Below are 18,151 nucleotides of genomic sequence, written 5' to 3'. Positions count from 1 at the left end.
CAAAATCTCAAGATGATATTTTGAAGAAATTGACAAGATGATTTTAAAATTTATATGGAAATTCGAGGGATCTGGAATTGTCCAAACAATCTTGTAGAAGAACAAAGTTGGAGAACTCAAACTACCTGATCTAAGGAATTATTATAACACTAAAGTGATCAAGACATTTTTATATTGGCATAAGAATAGACATATAGATAAATGGAACAGAACAGACAATCCAGAAATAGACCAATGCATCCATGGCCAGTTGATTTTTAATCTAGGTATCTAGCCAATTTCTTGAGTAAATATAAGTCTTTTTAACAAATGGTACTGAGTCAATTTGATATACATGTGTGTATATATATGTGTATGTGTATATATATTATGTATATAAAATAACACAATACAATACAAATATTTACAATACGATAATACAATAAAAATCTTTTTGATTGTAGACAATTTAGTGGGTGTGAACAGATATCTCATTATTGTTTTAATTTGCATTCCTTTGGTGACGAGTGAGTTGAGCACTTTTTCACATCCTTATTGGTCATCCATGTATCTTCCCTCATGAAATGTGTGCTCAAGTCTTCTGTAAATTTTTATTGGAGTCTTCATCTTTTCATTGCTGATTTATATTAGTTTTTTAAATATTTTGAATTTAAGTTCTTGACCAAATATAAGTGCTACAAATATAATTCTCAGTCTGTAACTTGCCCATTCATTTTCTTAATGGTGCGTTTTGAGGAGCAGACATTTTTAGACTTAAAATATCATTTATCAATTTTTTTAGGGTTATCGTTTTTTGTATCCTGCCTAAAAAAGTCTTCTCTACTCCAAAGTTGCAAAGTTTCTTCTAGAAGTTTTTACATTTAGTTCTATGTTGCATCTCAAATTAATATTTTGTGTATGGAATAAGGAAGTGGCCCAGGTTCACTGTGTGTGTGTGTATATATATAAATACATATATATATAATTTTATATATATAAATTTTAAATATGAAAGGGGAGAACTCCTGGGTCCTAAGGTAGATGTGTGCTCACAATGTCATGGGTAAATCTCATAGACATTGCGTTGGGTGAAGGAAGCCAAACACAAAGACACATATTCTATGTGGTTCTATTTATATGAACAGGTAAATTTAATCTGTGGTGCTAAAAATCTGCGAACAGTTGTCTCTGGGGAAGAGGAGAAGTGTCTGGCAACACTAATGTTGGTTAGAATGTGCAGCAACTGGAACTTACAAGTATGCAAGTAGTAGTTCCTAGTGGGTGTGTAAAATAGCATGATCACATTGGAGGTGGTTAGGCAATGCATACAGCAGTGAACACACTACCTTAGGACCCAGGAATTCCACCCTTTCATATTTAGCAAAGAAAAATGGAAACATATCTCCACAAAAGACTTGTATGAGAATGTTCATAATATTGTATTCATGATCGCCCTGAATTGGCAACTGCAGAAACGTATGTCAATTGGAAAATGGATAAAAATTGGAGCTTATTCATACAATGGAATATATCTCAAAAAGAAAAAGAAAAGAACAAAGTCCTGAAATCCACAACTTCATGGGTAAATATCATAGACATTTTGTTGGTGAAGGAAGCCAAACACAAACACATATATTCTATATGGTTCTATCTATATGAACTACAAGAGAAGGTAAATTTAATCTGTGGTGCTAAAAATCTGCAAGTCGTTGTCTCTGGGGAAGAGTAAAAGAGTCTAGAAAGTGACAGGAGAAAACTTTTGAAGGTGATGGAAATGTTCTGTATCCTGTTTTGCGTGGTTATTACATAACTGAACTCATGAGATAGACACGTGGATTTTACTGTAAGTCAATTACACCCCATAAAAGACTAACTGCTATTTGTCTTTATTTTTTTAATATTATTTTTCTAACATATAGTGATGCTAGGAAAGTTTGCTGACATCTACTGAATGTATTCCTGTGCTACACCAGATGCTTCTGCCCTTACACATTTGTAAACTCACAGCTAATCCGGGAAGGCTTTCTCCAGGGTTGCAGATGGTCTGGCAAGGTGAATTCACTTGTTCAAAGCCACAGATTAAATTAGGTTGAAAGTGGAATTTAAACTAACATATCCTAACTGCTAGAAAGAAGAAGCCACTCAAACTGCATTTCTTGAAAGGATGAAGAAGGTCATGAGTGAATGAAGAAAGAGAAGATACCTTCCAACTTGCAAAGTGGATATAGTGCCTTTTGAGTGAGTAGAAAAGGTATAGAGATGAGTGGCTGAGAAGGAAGGAGGTTTATAGAATCCCCAGTCCGCATTGTCTTGGAAGCAGAGAAAGGACAAAACTTGTGTCTCGGATCATGCCTACAAGGCCCCTGCTGTCACTGAGAACTGTGCTCTTGCCTTTCACTGCACAGAGCTACCTAGTTCTTACTAGTCCCTTTTCAGGAGGGCCAGATCTGCATCCCTTCCAAACTCTCTTGACCTTCAAATCTGGCATCCCAAAAGTACAGAGAAATGTCATCCCATACAAGCCTCTCCCCATTCCTCAGCAGGAACTTCCACATTCCATGGAACCAGGACGCTGCCCCATACATGGTCACCTTCCTCACCTTGCGCCTTCCAAATGGAGGGTGCTGTGGGGTGCCAAAGTTCCTGATCCTTCTGTGAAAGATTGCCGTCCTTTCTGGGGACCACATTTTCTGCCACAGAGCATGTTCCCTAATACTGAGCAGGGACTGCCTGCAAGGAGAGCAGCCCTGTCACAGAGCGGAAAGACGGGAACCAATGCAGGTGCTGACAGGTTATGCCCACATACAATCTGAAGCCAGGGCAAGCATTAGATCAGGGATAAAAATAAATAAGAATTGTGGACCTGTTTTCTTCCTACATTTGCATGCACACTTTATGACCTCAGCTGTATTCACTGAGTGGAAAACACCACCTTCTGCTATAACTGCTGGCCTCCAGAGCTACTTCCCTCTGAAAAATACTATCTCCGGCCACAGGGTCTGAAACAAGCTACTCACTTATTTATTCAAAGAACTCAATGAGCTGTGAAGACTGACATTTAAACTATTAACACTATATTCTATGTGACAGTGTTATTAAATATTGGGTCTGATTTATGGAAAGGCTTAATCAATTGGTGGTCCAGGTCAGCCCTGGCACTGCGCAGAAATTGGGTTATGCTGGATGTTGCATGATGAAGTTGATCAGGCTAAAGAAAAAAAAAAAATCCCACCAGCAACATTAAAGTCTGACTTCTTGTGACAAAGTTATTACCATATAAATTTGAACCACTTGCCAGCTCAATTCTGCATCTCAAAGTTTCTCTAATTGATATTTTAATAGTTTGAAAAATCAAAAGATAAAGTCATAGACTTAAATAACCTTTGCTATGACACATGGAAGGAGGAGTAAGGCTTTTAAAAATTAGAGCATATATCTTGCCACTTTGGTGGCAAAGAAGAAAGGAAATAAAAGCACAAGAGTACACAAGGGGGAGGGGACATATTGAGGTATAGAAAAGACAATGCCACCTTGTGGAAAGAGGCACAGTTGGAGCAAGGTTTTGATGACCATGTCACTACTTACTTGTGTCTGTGTGACCTTGGGCAAGTTACTGCCTTTCTCTGAGGCTCAGGTCCAGGTTCTACATTATGGGGACAATGATAATCAAGTAGCATATTTAGGAGGAAAGCACGAATGTATGTAAATCATCTGGCACAGTGCCTGGGACACAGAGACTACCTAATAGATTTCAGAGGGCAGCCAGGCCAGGCCAGGAGTAAAGCTGGGTCCCTGTGCAGTGACAGAGAAGTTTCTAGGCCACCAGAGTTAGACTCAACGGACAAGAAAGGGCAGAGCCCATATGCTATTACATGGTGCAGCTAGGACATGAGCTACTTACTGGGGCTGCCTGTGCACCATGAGATGATGCAGCCTCAGAGGCTGTGCTGTTACTAACAGTGCCTGTGACGATGATGTGCAGCTTGGGGCAGTGTCCCTAGATTGCCTCCCTGTCTAGACCTGAAGTCCTCAAACTTGCTCTGTAAATGGCCAGATAATGAATATTTTAGCTTTTGCAGGCCATAAGGTCTCTGTCACAACTACTCAACTCTGTTGAAGTAGTAAGAAAGCAGCTGTAAATAGTATGTAAATTAATGGGTTGGGCTATTATCCAATAAAACTTTATTAACAAAAACAAGCTGTGGGCCAGATTTGGCCATGAACCACAGTTTGTCAATACTTCGTCTAGTCTTTCCCCAGGCCTGATAGGTGCAGGTGGCTGAGAGGGATGAAGGGCTGTCTCTGTGACACATCTTTCAGGACCCACTGGGAGGATTTCCTCCCCAAGAGGTTTTTAAGAGACAAACCTGACAGGAACCCCAGAGCTATTACTCTCATCCCTGCCATCATGGGATCTAAGGAAGGTGATCTGCTACGTGATGACAGGAACCATGCCCCCGATTTATCTGCCTCTGCGCAGTCACCCAGCAAACAGATGACTCACTCAGGAACAATCCTGTATTTATTGAGACTTATTGAGTGCCAGGCAGGTTTGTCATAAAAATTGCTTCTTGTAATCTCTTAAGAAATAAAAATTCCCATTCCCTCCCCTTCCAAATTCTTTCACAGTCTTTCCACTGGAGCCCAGGAAGTTCTCCCCTTGTCCTTCTAAGTGGCCATTGGCACAAAGGAGTGGGTCTCAGAGGTGGGACAACCATGACATCACTTCGGTTCTGACACTGCAGAAAAGTGATCACTCTTGTTAGGCAATTCCCCACCTGAATTGGTTTCAAGTCATTAAAAGCCTTAGTACTCCCAAGGAAAAACTAATAGCAGCTCTCCAGGGTTACCCTTGACACCAGGCTACTGACTTTTGAAGCAATTAGACATCGCTCCCCTACTGAGCTCTCTCTCTCTGAAAACTGAGACAACTCACCAAAGAGCAACTGGAAATTAGAAGTGTGATTGTCTATCTAACTCCAAAGAAGCTTCCAGGAGAAGCCACTCAGTGGACATCTTCTCACCTTTGCTGGGCTCCCTGCACTGCACAGAAGTAGGCTCTGTTTGGGATCCGGAGAGGTTGCTCCTCCCTGAATATTATTCGCAGGCCCATAATTCCCTAGTTGCTGGATTTTTCCTGTGGTTTCTGGATTCAAGCTGTTGACCTCACTTATGGTTCAGCCATCTCCAGCCTGGTCTGCCCCTGACATGGGCCCAGGAATTCACAAGGTTACCGAAGCCATAGCCTGGGGGCAGGGACGAGAGGGCAGCTCGGCAGGAGTAGGGGAGGGGAAGAATTCCAGACAAGCACTTGGGTGCAACAGCCATCCAGGCAGACACAGAGGAAGGAAGATCTGAGAGTGAACCTGAGCTTTTCTTCCAGTAAAAAATGCAGCGCACTTCATTTTCTGACAATACTATAAACTCACTTTTATGACACTAGTTATAAAACCCTTAACATTTGTCTAGTGCTGGCAGTCAGTTTTGCTTGTTGTTTTTTGTGTTTTTTTTTTTCTTAGAGATACAAATGCAAGAGAGAGATTTGTGATCACAAAGGCAGTGTGGGAGTTATAAAATGAAGGTGTCATAAAAGTAACACATCCTATGTACTGAAGAATAGATTAGATTCTGCACCATGAAGCAATAGGCATTGATAAGGAAACATTTGCATCCTTCATAATTTCCTTACATTCTTTTATTCATGAGTAAGAGCCTAGATATCACCAGAGGGTGAACAGTGTCTTATGTGCCACCAATTGACTAAATAGGATGACAAGGAGGCATTTCTCTAATGACCCATTTCCAGCGTGATCACCCTCCAGAGGGCTTGAAGCGCATGTGCTCGCTTTGCTCAGGCACACCAGGCTCGAGGAACAAGCGGGTCTGTGGAGGGAAGGGGCTGGCACCTGTGACAAGCCAAACTCTGCCTGGCTCCGTCTCAACTTACGTATTTGGAAGAGCAGGTAGGTGAACAGAACAGGGTTTCTAACAACGCCTGCCTCAGGACACCCACCCATTTGTCCAGGCATGGGCCTCTGTTTTAATTAACTCATTTGTTATTATAATAAGAAATTTAAAATATTAAAAACTCTCATGCTAATCTAAACTTAACACCAGCCCTGACTTATATCCAACAACGTGCTTCTTCCTGCTGCTCTGCCTCTTCCATCTGCAGCAAACACTATGGAAAATCTTGTATTTTGTCATTACTTTGGATGTGTGTATGAGTGCATCTTATATATTTTAGAAAGGGTATACTGTTCTAGTTTATTTTCTATTAGTTGATCCATATGAAATTGACTTGGTTTTTCATGCAATGTTATTCTGCTAAGATTCATCCATACTATTGGATGAAGATGTAGTCCATCCATTTCATTGCAGAAAATATTTTCTCATACTGTTAAGGATCATTGGATTGTTTCCAGGGTTACGGTTCTATAAGAAATGCTGTCATGGCCCTTCTTGTGTCTAAAGTGCAAATGGACATTTATTTGGGGTGGATACACTGGAGTGAAATTGCTGAGCCATAAGGTATGTGAATGTTCCATTTTTCAAGAGAACGGTAAACTCTTTTCCAACGTGATTGCACTGAGTACACTCCCACCGGCAATTAACCACCTGTTACTCCACACCCTCTCCACCACCTCTCATTTTTACCAATCTAACTGGTGTAGAACGATACATCCTTATGGTCTTGATTTGAATTTCAGAGATCACTAATAATTTTGAACATCTCTTCATTTGATTATTGGTCATTCGTGTTGCCTCTTCTGTGAAAGGCCTGTGCAAGTCTTTTGCCCACTTTTCTATTAAACTGTTTGACCTTTTCTTATTGATTTGTAAAACTTCTTGATATATTCTTAATATTAATCCTATATTGTCTATAGGCGTTATAAGTATCCCCTCCTCATTCTTTAAAGTGTCTTGTAATGAGAAGAAGTTTAATAAAGTCAAAAGTAACTATCTTTTCTTTTATAAGCAGCACTTTTGGTAGCATTTTGCCATGAATCTTCATGAGATCCGGTGTGGATGGGTCTGCTGGCGCTTTCTGAGCGTCAAAGAAAGCCGGGGGAGAGAACTCCAAGGCCATTTGGCCCAGGCCTTACATTCGCAAGAGGCCTTAAATCAACCTTGTATTCATTATCTCCAAATGAGGTCACTCCACAGCCACAGAGATTCACTGTCAGGATGAAAGAAGACCCTGCAGCTCAGGGTTAGAGCGCCACCCTTTGCGGTGCTCCAATTAAGAGGTTCTAATAAATCTTGTACACATGAGAATAACACAGCTACACTGCATTCTATTATTTTTGTTAAAATATCACTTGGTTCAATGTAGACATTCAAAATCTACCACAATATGTATTTTTTGAATAGTTTAAGTCTCTAACGGGACCCCCAAATAGAAAGTTGCCCAGGTCTTTCTCAACTCGGAGAGGTTCCACATGGGGAGAGAGATGTGCTCCATTTCACACTGTTGGTGAACTGTGAAGCTGGAATTCACACCCCGAGGTGTCGGGATCCAGAGCCTAGACACTTTCTGCTGTTCAGTGTAGCTAAATGGCAAGGAAAAGTCACCTGGAGACAAGGGCTGCCGGAGAACATGTTCCCAGCAGGCACTCACTCCACAGAGCACGGCAGCTGGGTGACAAAGGCCACACTCTGTCCATATGCCCACATGCTCCCAATGCACGAGGGACTCAGGCCTCTCTCCCGGGACCCCCTTGGGGCACTCCTGGGAGGAGCTGGCCAATTGCTGAGCACCTTACACACCATGAAGAGCAGGGCGGTGGGCCCTGGTGTCCCCTGGTGTCCCCAAAGCTTGCTCCAAACTGTCATGACATCCACTGCCCTCTGCAGGAAGGCCAGGCAGTCACCAGGTGGATGGGGAAGGGAGTGCAGGTGTGTGTGTGTGTGTGTGTATGTGAGAGAGACTGTGCATGACCATGCGTGTGCGAGTGTGTGAGAAGGTTCCACAGAGGTGGTGGGGTGAGCAGAGTAAGAAAAGGCTGGGAAGAGACACTGAGGCAGCCAGTCTGCTCAGAGTGCGGCAGTGCCGGCCAGGGGCTGCACATCTCTCTCGCACCGCTCACTAATGAGCTCAGGGAGAGCAGCCACCACACATGGGGGTCACTGGACAGAAGGACCTCTCCAGCAACAGCATCATGACACTCGCCTTTATCCCACCACATTCCTCCTCACTGATAGGGCTGTGCAGCAGCACCTGCTGGATAAGTGCCACATCCTCAGCCTGGAACTCAAGGAGCCAAGGAGCCAGATCCTAACTTGGGGTGTGACTGGTCCTCAGCTATACAATGGGATAATATGCTTAATTCTGGTCACTGTGGGAAATGGAGTGAAATAAATGAGCAACGTCTAGCCCACTGCTGAAGAGTGTCACGGCCTTTCTCTGCCCTTCCTCCCTCTGTCCAAGTGCCCTCCTGCGGTGTTGCCTAGTACAGGCCCTGTCCAGGCTGCTGTCCTCACCACACTCTTGGAAGCACACCCCTTCCGCACGCTGCTCTTGCCCAGTGCTCTCACTGGGGTGGGCAGACCCCCTGTGCCACCAACCTCTGAGCCCATAAGGAGGGAGGTCTGAGGCTCGGGCTTATCTGCCTGTTCTTCTGCAGTCAGCACCCTCTGGAAACTCAGAAAGTTCCTAATGAGCACAGACTCTGATCCTGCTGCCCAGAATGGGCAAATGGGCACCCACCTAGAGAATGTGTGAAGAAGGATTACCCTGCAGGTGACAGGCGACCCAAAGGCAGATGCCTACGGAGAGCTGTCTCCCACCTAGAGGATGACCACGCCCATGGCCCTGCCACAGTGCACACGCCTGAGTGCCAGCTCCTGCCTACCTTCCTGATGCCCTCCGAAGGACTGGACACGCAGTTGTCGGCCCCTCCGTTCTTGCTGATGGTTCTCCAGAGCTCAGCAAACGTGCTGTCCTGCTCCAGGGGGTTGGTGCCCTTGGCTCGGAAGTACTCATAGACAGCTGAATCCCGGACGGTGCCGTAAGACATCTCCACTTGTTTGGACAGGTCCTGGAACGTCCTGAAATGCAGAGAGGCAGCGAGGCATGGGTACGTGTCGCGCACCACACATTGCAGGGATACGAATGGGCGGCAAAGCCCTGCGGATGTCAAGCCCCGCCATGGCCCACTGTCCATGTTCTCCACTCCAGACGCCCAGCTGCACGAGTCCCTCAGCCCCAGTGAGACTTGCCGGAATCTCATTCTGTCCCAGTACATTTCCTCAGGGTTAGATTAATTCAACAAGGTTACCGAACACCTAAAACTAGGTTCTATGCTGCAATCAAGGGAATCAGGATGAATAAGACATGATTCCTGCCCTCGCGGAGCTTACAGTCCAGCTATAGAAACAAACGCACAAAGAGAGAATCGCAATATCAGAGAGTCAGGGCAACACGAGAAGCTGTAGGCAGAGATCTCCAAGTCAGACACCTGCAGAGGCAGGTGGGAAAGAGACTCACGCTGGCAAGATGTGCGAAGACCCTGGCTGACCCCGGACACTCAGAGCTGGCATGGGGAGAAACCCACTCAGACACGGGGCAGCTCAGAGGCATCCGCCTCCAGAGCTTGCAGCTGCTGGGGCGCCTGCCGATTACTGACTTTGAGCACTCGTCACTCCTTCCCCCAACCAACTTGGTTTTCAAAAATATAAAGAAAACTGGATTTTTATATGATATCTCCTGATTTTCAAATGTTGACAACTATTTAAAAGATGATGAAGATTTTAAGAAGCACTTCGGGGGGCCTTGGGTCTACAGGCGTCGCATCCCGGGAGCAGACTGCCCAGCTGGGAGTGGAGGAGGAGACTTCTTTGCAGAAGGAAGAACAGTCAGAGCAGGAAGAACTGATTAATTGCTACAAAGTTCTTACTTGCCCCAGAAGGGCACTACCGGGCTCAGAGTGTTGAGAGAATGTCGCATACCAGACAGAATTGAAAAATAAGAAAAGCCCAGTGGGGAGCCAGGCTGTCTCTCCAGACTCCTCCTACATGCTCGTTCTTCACTCATTTCTCTTGTGGACATCTCAGTCTCTTCTATCAACCTGCGTCATCATCATTGCCTCTCACTGAGTCACATTCCCACGAGAAGAGCAGATCTCCCCAACTGGCTCTGCACGACCCTCCACCTCTGGTCTCATCCCAGACTGTTGTCCCCACCCCCAGAGCACGGTGGCCAGTCCTGAAATGAGAAATGCCCCCACTCCCCATCCATGGCAGCAGGCCAGGGCGCTCCCTCTGCCTGGAACCCCTTCATCTCGCTCAGCCACCCTCACACCTCTCCGAGCCCCAGGAAGACCAGCTGCCGCCTCTCCCTGTGGGAGCCCCGCCCGTCTCGGCCTCCCGGTGCCCCCTCTGCAGTGTGCGGGTTCCATGGCAGCATGATCTCTTTGGGACTGCAGAGGGCAGCGTCCCAGAGCAAGGACAAGCAGGGACGCCAGAACCCAGCTGCCCGCCCTGCCTCCCAGCCCCAGCACCCTAACACTGTGGGTCCGGGCATGTTGGCTGACTTCTCTGTGCCTCAGTTTCCTAATCTGTTAAAAATAGGGGGAGAAGCAGAGCCCGCAGCAGGGGGTTACTGTTAGGATTACGTGGGCTCTGTGTTCAGCTCTTAGAGCAGCGTCTGATGCAAGGTCAGTGTCCGATAGCTGGTAGCAACAGTTCTGAGCTAGGATTGTGCGTCCGGGGCCCCAGTAGACCACAAGGATGTGGAGAACCAGAGCTGCAGCCCCGTCATTGCACCCATGACCCGGGACCCAGGCTGACAGCGGCGTCCACAGAAGCACACAGAAGGGCCAGCATGGCACGCTTCCCCCCGCTTGGGGGACACACTCCACAGCACTCCTTTGGTCCCTGCGATGTGGCCCACAAACAGAGCTCAGCATTCGTTTCAATACATTACAGATGAAAGGAAACATGAAATAATAAATTCAATGAAGAAATCTTTGTAATTATTGTTCATTATTTATATCTAATTGAAGCAAGATGTTCCTTCGCTTGAAGGGCCCCAAGGGTGGTAACTCTGTCGTAATTTGCCTGTAATGAAAGAAGGGGGGATCTTTCTTTTTCTGCATTTCTTATTTTTCTCATGGTAATACAAACACACACAAGGCTTTGATGAATGGGAAACATCAGGATGAATTACACAGTGGAGTCTAAATACTGAACTGCTCTAAATTACTGCAGTTTCTATGAGTGCGGAATGAATGGGTAACTGCCAGGGAGCTAGGGCATGACTGTTTCATCCCCACATTTGAAATGGAGATTTCCTCTTTCCTCTTGGTATTTATTCATGATGGTGCCCACGGCCAGAGGCTCAGGAAACATCTCTGGATAACAAGCAGGCAGCCCGAATGTTTATGGCTCCACATCCGTTTCTGCCCCAGCATAGCTCATAGCTCCCACCCCAAAACGCCACCCCTGTCTTCTCTGTCCCTGACTGCTCAGAGCCAGCGCCTCCCTCCATCCATCAACCCTCACAGCTACAAATCTGCGCAGAGGGAACCCTCCCGTCTCAGATACCCGCGCTCTCTTTCAGCCAAGGCTTCCAAGCTCACTAGCATGCCCAGCACACGGTAAATTGTACCATCCTACTTTAGGGTGAATAAGCTTATAAAAGGCTATCTGGAAGTTTGCACACGAGGGCCCAACGATGCATACCCCAAAGCCATCATCTCCCTGGGGCAGTCATCCTCTTGTCAGGTGCACAGTTTTGGTAGGGACACCCGGAGAGGAATAGAGCAGGACAGGGACAGGCCGTCAGCAGAAGACAGATGTTGAAGTCAGACAGGACACTCGCCAAGCAAGTGAGAGAAGCTTTGCCGGGAGGAGGCTGTGCTAGCAGCAGACTCAACTGAGCACTTTTCTGAAGTCAGTCTCTTTAGCCACCACTGCCGGAAAGTGTCCGGGCACTCCCACCAGAGAGATGTAGGTGACGCCTCCATCACAGGTGGGGTCTCTGTTAATCTCAAATGCATGATGCGACACCCTGGAGTCATTCACCCAGCTCTTTCACCGACAGTTCCGGAAAGTCTACTAGGTGAGGCCCAGTGGTGCTAGAGCAAGGAATGCACGGTGGGTGCCCTCAGGAGGTCTATAGTTGGGGGTGAGTGAATGCTCAGAGGAGTAAACCAACAAGGACTATGCAGCATGAGAGGGATGCAAATACAGGTCTGTATGGGGGATCCCGGAAGCACAGAGGAGAAACAGTTAACCACGGGCAGGAACCAAGGAGAGGCTTCCTAGAAGAGGAACTACACAGCTGAGTCATGAAGGACAGGTAGGGGCGGCCACATGGAGAACCGAGGCCTAGGACGTTGCGGGAAGAGAAGGTATTGCCTGAGAAGGCACTGATGCGTGAAAAGACGCAGCTCATGCGGGACACAGACCACGGGCAATTCCTATCAGCCAAAAAGACGCAGCTTATGGAACCTGGCAGCCCTGGCTGTGCATCCTGCCTCTGAAAGCCATAGCCATTTGACATAGACCAGTAGCTCTCGAAGTGCGGTCCTCAGAGCTGCAGCATTGGTGGCACCTGGGACCTTATGAGAAATGCAAATTCCTGATCCCCATCCCAGGCGTGGTGAATCAGAGACTCTGGGGGTGGTGCTCGGCAGTCTGTGTGTTTACAACCCCCAGGTGATTCTGGCACAAGTTCCAGAACCGATGACGAAGGCAAGTCATTTAATGTCTGAAGGCTCAGTTTTCATAACTCATACCTATCCTGCAGGGTTGGTGAAGATTAAGAATCACAAACATATACCCGAAGCATAGCCAATGTTTAATAAATGCTAGCTCTTCTGTGAGACTGACTATTCGTAGTTCAAACGGTTGAAGCAAGGGGCCCATGCGAAGGAGTCATGGGTAACGGGCCAGGGTGGTCACACCTGGATGGAAGCCAGCGTGGGCAGGCGGCACGCCTAAGCTTCAAGGTCCATGTAACTGCGGCCCTCTGTCTCCCCAGGGAGAAGCCTGTAGCCCTTCCTGTGGTTTCCGCCTCGCTTCCAGGGTACATGCAAATGCTTCCCTCAGCCTGCAATCTGCTGCCTTGTCCACAGCCACACCCCAGGCCCCAGGGTACCTGAACTGACGACCTAGGGAAGTCTGAACCCAGGATGAGCCTACAGACACCAACACTCCTCTGGCGGGCAATCTGGACCCTTGCTTCGAGGACCATGATGGTAATGGCCTAGCAGAGGCCTCCCTGGGGAAGTAGTGAGCACCTGGGAAGGAGCGTCTCGGGGAGACTGGCTTCGAGGGCATCAGCCCCAGGCTGCCCACCGGGGCCTGGATTGGCTGATGAAGTATCACAGCAGAAGCGTGTGTACCTGGAGGCTTAGCCCACCTCTGTTCGCTGCCTATTTTCTTACTTTACCTTTGGATAATGTTTTGCATTGGAATCTTCCCCTGGGAAAACCCACTCTCTCATACAGTCTTACTTTTGAACCAGTATCTTCCACTAAACTGTACTCTCCCAAAACTGGGTTTAGGACCAACAGAAGCTGCTTCTATCTCCTGGCCTGGGTTACTGGTTTGTGGGTTCTCCCCAAGCTGAAAGCATAGCTGACACTTACGAGCACATCAGACTGTCTTGCACAAAGGACTTTTTAAGCATCCCTTGCCTCTGAGGGCAGTTTCCTCCCATTAAACATGCACCTCCTGGAAGAACCACGAGGCCCCCTTCAGCTGTGGCCAAGGACAGTGTCCCCAGCCCGGCACCACCTCCCATGCTCCCCTTGCTCCATAAATCAATCTTACTGCTTTCTAGATACATTTTCACTAACAAAGAGATAAATGTGTTTGCAGTATGAGAAAAATCAATAATACAGAACTTATAAATACATTTTTGCATGTTACAGAAATATTTACATTGGCAATGGAGATAAATACGCTCGCAACAAGAGCAGAATCAATACACAGCACATGGAAAACAGATTTCAACGATGGCGGGGATGCCATCATCATGGCCTGACTCATCTAAAGCCCGCAGCCCTATTATTCTTCCTTGCGGAGAACGAGAGTCGTGGGGTGGCCCAAAAGACGCGGGCGGGAGGGGATGCTCATCCTGCTAATGCAAAGCTGCCTTGGCTGCAGCCCACAGATGCCTCCACTCTCACTCCGGCAGTCTCAGCTTTCTGGCTGATGTCTGGCACCACAGGTGACAGTGCTGCACAAAGCCATCGGGGGTGCCTGGCTGGGGTTCCACAACCTGCTTCCCGAAGGCTCCATGATGCACCCCTGCCCCCCAAGCCTGCTGCCATGCCCCTCCCAGGTTTCTTTCCCGGGGCTCCCCCACATCTCCAACCTCTCTGATCTTTCTCCCAAGCAGCATCAACCAGGCTTCCAGGTGTCTCCCTCCTTCATTCAGTCACCACTCAAACAACCCTATTTCCTGTGCATCTGCTGTGTCAAACACCGCTCTAGGTCCAGGGACAGGGCGTGAACAGCACAAAGTCCCCGCTCCTGTGGAGCGTACACGGTGGAGGAGAGGGGACAGAAACATCAATGACAACCACAGCACAATCACTAGGTAATGCCACGGTCAGCAGATTTCCTGGAAAGGGACAGACAGTACCTATGTGGGTTCTGAGGGCCGCAAAAGGTTCTGTGACATACTCTTTGTTTTTGTGTTTTTGTTTTTTTCCAACACTTCAAAATGTGTAAACCTACAAGAGCAGTCTTAGCTCGCAGGCTGTAGGGAAACAGACCGCTGGCTCAGCGTGGCCTGCAGGGGGGTAGGCGGCTGCCACCTGCTATCACGGAGCGAGCGGTGAACATGCTGTGAAGATGAATAAGACGGAGGAGAGGTTAGACCAGTGGATGTTTAGCCACCGGGGTTGATGTGTTTGTCCAGTTCCTTTCCTTGCTCTGAGAAGAGCCGTGAGGTGTGAGTGCGCAGAGGCAGAACTGGGCCCCACAGAGGCGGGTGCAGCTGGGGAGTCGGCTCCCAGCCTCTCCCAGCTCGTAACATTTGCCCAGGACCTTCCAGGAAGCCTGGAGGAGGGGCTGCTGGGGTACACACAGGCGCCATGGTTTGAATATCTGTCCCCTCCAAAACTCTTGACGAAATTCAATCCCCACCCCCACCCTTCCAGCCCTCCCTCTGGAGAGCTCTGTGGTCACTGTCCCCATTACCCTCTCCCCATTTCTCAGAAACAGCCTCCATCCCACCACTGAAAGGAAACTGCTTCTGCCAAAGTCATCAATCATCTCCCAAATTCGGTGGCCAATGTCCCGTCTTCACTTTCCCCCCAGCAGCACTTGACGAGCTGATCACTCTCCCCTTCTAGACGTCCACCCCTCCCTCCGTTTCGAGGACATCACCAGGGCACAGTTCTTCTCCCATCTCGCAGGCACCTCCAAGCCCATCTCCATTCCTAGTTCTTCTTTCTCTTCCCAAACTCTGACTCTTGGGGTGCCCCAGGGCTTGGCACATGGATCTTTTCTCTTCTGTGGTGACAGCCCCTTTGCTGGGATTTTATCGAGTCAGTGGGCTGTAGATACATCTATACACCAGTGACCCCAGTGGGCCACCCCAGCCTGACCCACCCCTTCCCCTCCAGGCAACTGCCCACCTGACAGTTCCAGTCAGATGGCCAGCAGGTCCTCAGACTGAACATGTTCAGACTTTAGCTCTTCAACTGCAAAGCCCCAAACCTATCACCAAGGCTGCTCTTCCTCTAGTTCTCCCATCTCAGTCAGACATTGCTCCATTCTTTGAGACGCTGTGGCCATAAGCCTTGGAATCACTACGGGCTTCTCTCTTTCTTACACTATCTCACATATAATTTCAGCACATCCAATCTCTTCTACCGAGGTAGTTCTAGAATCTGATCACTTCTCATCACCATCCTCATCACCCTAACCCTAACCCTCACTCTAACCCAAACCCTCATCTTATCCTCACCCCTCTGGTTCTCACCTAGATATTGAGATTGTCTCTCTAAGGGTCTCCCTGATTCCACCTTTAACCGCCCGAGTCTATCCCCTGGAGGGCAGACAAAATGATCCTTTTTAAATCTATGTCAGATGGTGTCACCCCATTGTTCAAAACCCTCCAATGACTTCTGGTCTCTCAGAGGAACATCCAAAGTCCTCGCACTGCCTGAAAGGTCCCACGTGGTCTGGACCCCAAATCTCTGCTCTCACTGCGCTGGCCTCCCTGACTTTTCACCTTGGGGTTTCTGCAGCTGTTTTTCATCCTCATCCTGGTACAGTCTTCCCTAAGACCTCTGGTTGGCTCCCTCTCCCAGTGTCTTGGGTCTCCAGTCAGATGTTATCTTCTCCATGACAACCCTATATAAAACACAACCCTCCTGAAATACACTGCACAAATAAACATATCACAGGCTGACACGTCATGTCAGTTCTCCCCCCAGAATGGGACTTGGCTGTTTGCTTTGTTGCTCTATCACCAGCACCTACAACTTGGGTGACTGACGATCCCAGTTTGCCTGGGACTGAGCAATTTCCTGGGATGCTGTACTTTCATGGTGCTAAAATCAGACAAGCATCAGGCAAATTGGGATAATTTCTCCCTACCCACCACAGTGCCCAGCTCATAGTAGACACTCTCATGAACAGGGGTTATACGCATGAATTATATAGGAATGATTAGCCTTTTTCTTGCCTTTAAAACACCTAGGTTAGATAGTCTGTTGGAAAAGTCTTCATCCTAGATTGACCAGTCTCCTTTCAGGATAACTGTGTGTTATCATGTGCTGAGAAGCGCTTGAGTCGAAGAGCCCTTCTTGCCCTTGGTTTCCTGGCCCTGAGCCAGGAGGCGCAGCACAAAGTTGTGTGGTTTAGAGTCAGCCCAGGAGCAGATCACCAAGGAGCCCGGGAATCAGGTCTGGTTCTTCACAGCCTCCAGCCTCAGGGTGTTGAAACTTCCAGACCCAGCTTCCTCACGGATCAGCATCCACAGGCTGAGAGAGTTCTCCCAGGATGCAGCCGCTGCCTGCCTCCCGGGCTCCTGTGTCCCCGCCACTCCGTGGGAGCCCTGCACAAGCAGCCCCGCCAGCCGGCAGCTCCTCCATGCCAAGAACATGGCTGGCTCCCAGCTCTCCACACCCGCAAATATTTGCTGCCACAAATCAATACAAAAGCAGGATGCACCATTAACCTTTAATATATCAGTGCGGGGGCTCTTAATCCATTATGAGGCTGTCATAAATGTCACTGAAATGCAAATCAGAGCAGCAACCCTTCGGGAGGCTGTGAAGGTGCCTTCCCTCCCTCCTGCACAGCCTGCATCCCTCTCTGCTCCAGGGAAACAGCCCGAGTCCCCGGTCTCCCTGTGTGGGTTTGTTTTCACCACCCCTCCGTCCCTCCTCTCCTCCTTTGCAGATGTCTGCCTGAGCCCTCTGCTGTGTCAGTTGCCCGGCAGTCACTGGACGTGCTGGAAGACACAACAGGACTAACTTCAGGACCCCGTGCTAACACTCCCTTTGTTTTGCTTTACTTAACCTTGGCAATACCTTTTCCTAAAGTTATTGGAGGGTAATTATCACTCTCTCCCATTTCACAGATAAAGAAACCAAGGCTCTGGGAGAAATTATGGGAGTTCACAGAAGTAGCAAGTAGAAAAGCTGTCTTCACACTCAGGAGTGCTCCATACAAAATCCTGTATGCTTTAGCGTCATCGTACGGTGATGTCAAGTAGCTCATAGCTAAGCGAGAGGGATGAACAAACAAGTCCATGGATGATTAGAAACATCATGCAAAATGCATTTTCAGCATTAAGCAGAGTCCTGGGCACATGACATTGAACCTGTGCCCACTTGGCGGATGAGCCAATGGGGGCACAGGCAAAGAGGGAGGCTTCCTGGGGAAGGTGAGGCCAGGTTGGGACTTAAGGAGAAAGAGGGAACTGACATGTAGAGGAAAGGGATGGAAGATGTTCTGGGAAAAGGTAACATAAAATTGCCGATGTGTGTGAGACAGAGAAACCTTCTGGGAACTACTAACAGTTTACGAGTAGGGAGCAGAAATGGCACATAACTAAACACCGAGAACGGGATTGAGGGACAATTGCCCATAAAATACTTAGAGCATAATTATAACCGAAGTTGTGTAGAAGTGCAAAGATATTGGGAAAAAGAGAAACTGCCAGCCTTCCCCAGACAATTAGGAAGCTGCAGAATGT

The 18,151-nt window shown here is 47.8% G+C and overlaps 1 protein-coding gene across 1 annotated transcript in view; it reads right to left on the bottom strand.

Annotated features, from left to right (window-relative positions):
• The window catches only part of GRID1 (glutamate ionotropic receptor delta type subunit 1), a 668,927-nt gene that overhangs the window by 34,544 nt on the left and 616,232 nt on the right, over positions 1-18,151 (bottom strand). Inside the window, exon 13 of the mRNA XM_045568241.1 lies at positions 8,835-9,030. Within this exon, the coding sequence (XP_045424197.1) occupies positions 8,835-9,030 (196 nt within the window). The remainder of the gene's footprint in view (positions 1-8,834; positions 9,031-18,151) is intronic.

This window comes from Lemur catta, chromosome 14, assembly GCF_020740605.2.
Source record: "Lemur catta isolate mLemCat1 chromosome 14, mLemCat1.pri, whole genome shotgun sequence".
Classification (NCBI taxonomy): Eukaryota; Metazoa; Chordata; class Mammalia; order Primates; family Lemuridae; genus Lemur; species Lemur catta.
The sequence above is the reverse complement of the archived record's forward strand: the minus strand, read 5'-3'. Positions and strand labels throughout refer to the sequence as shown.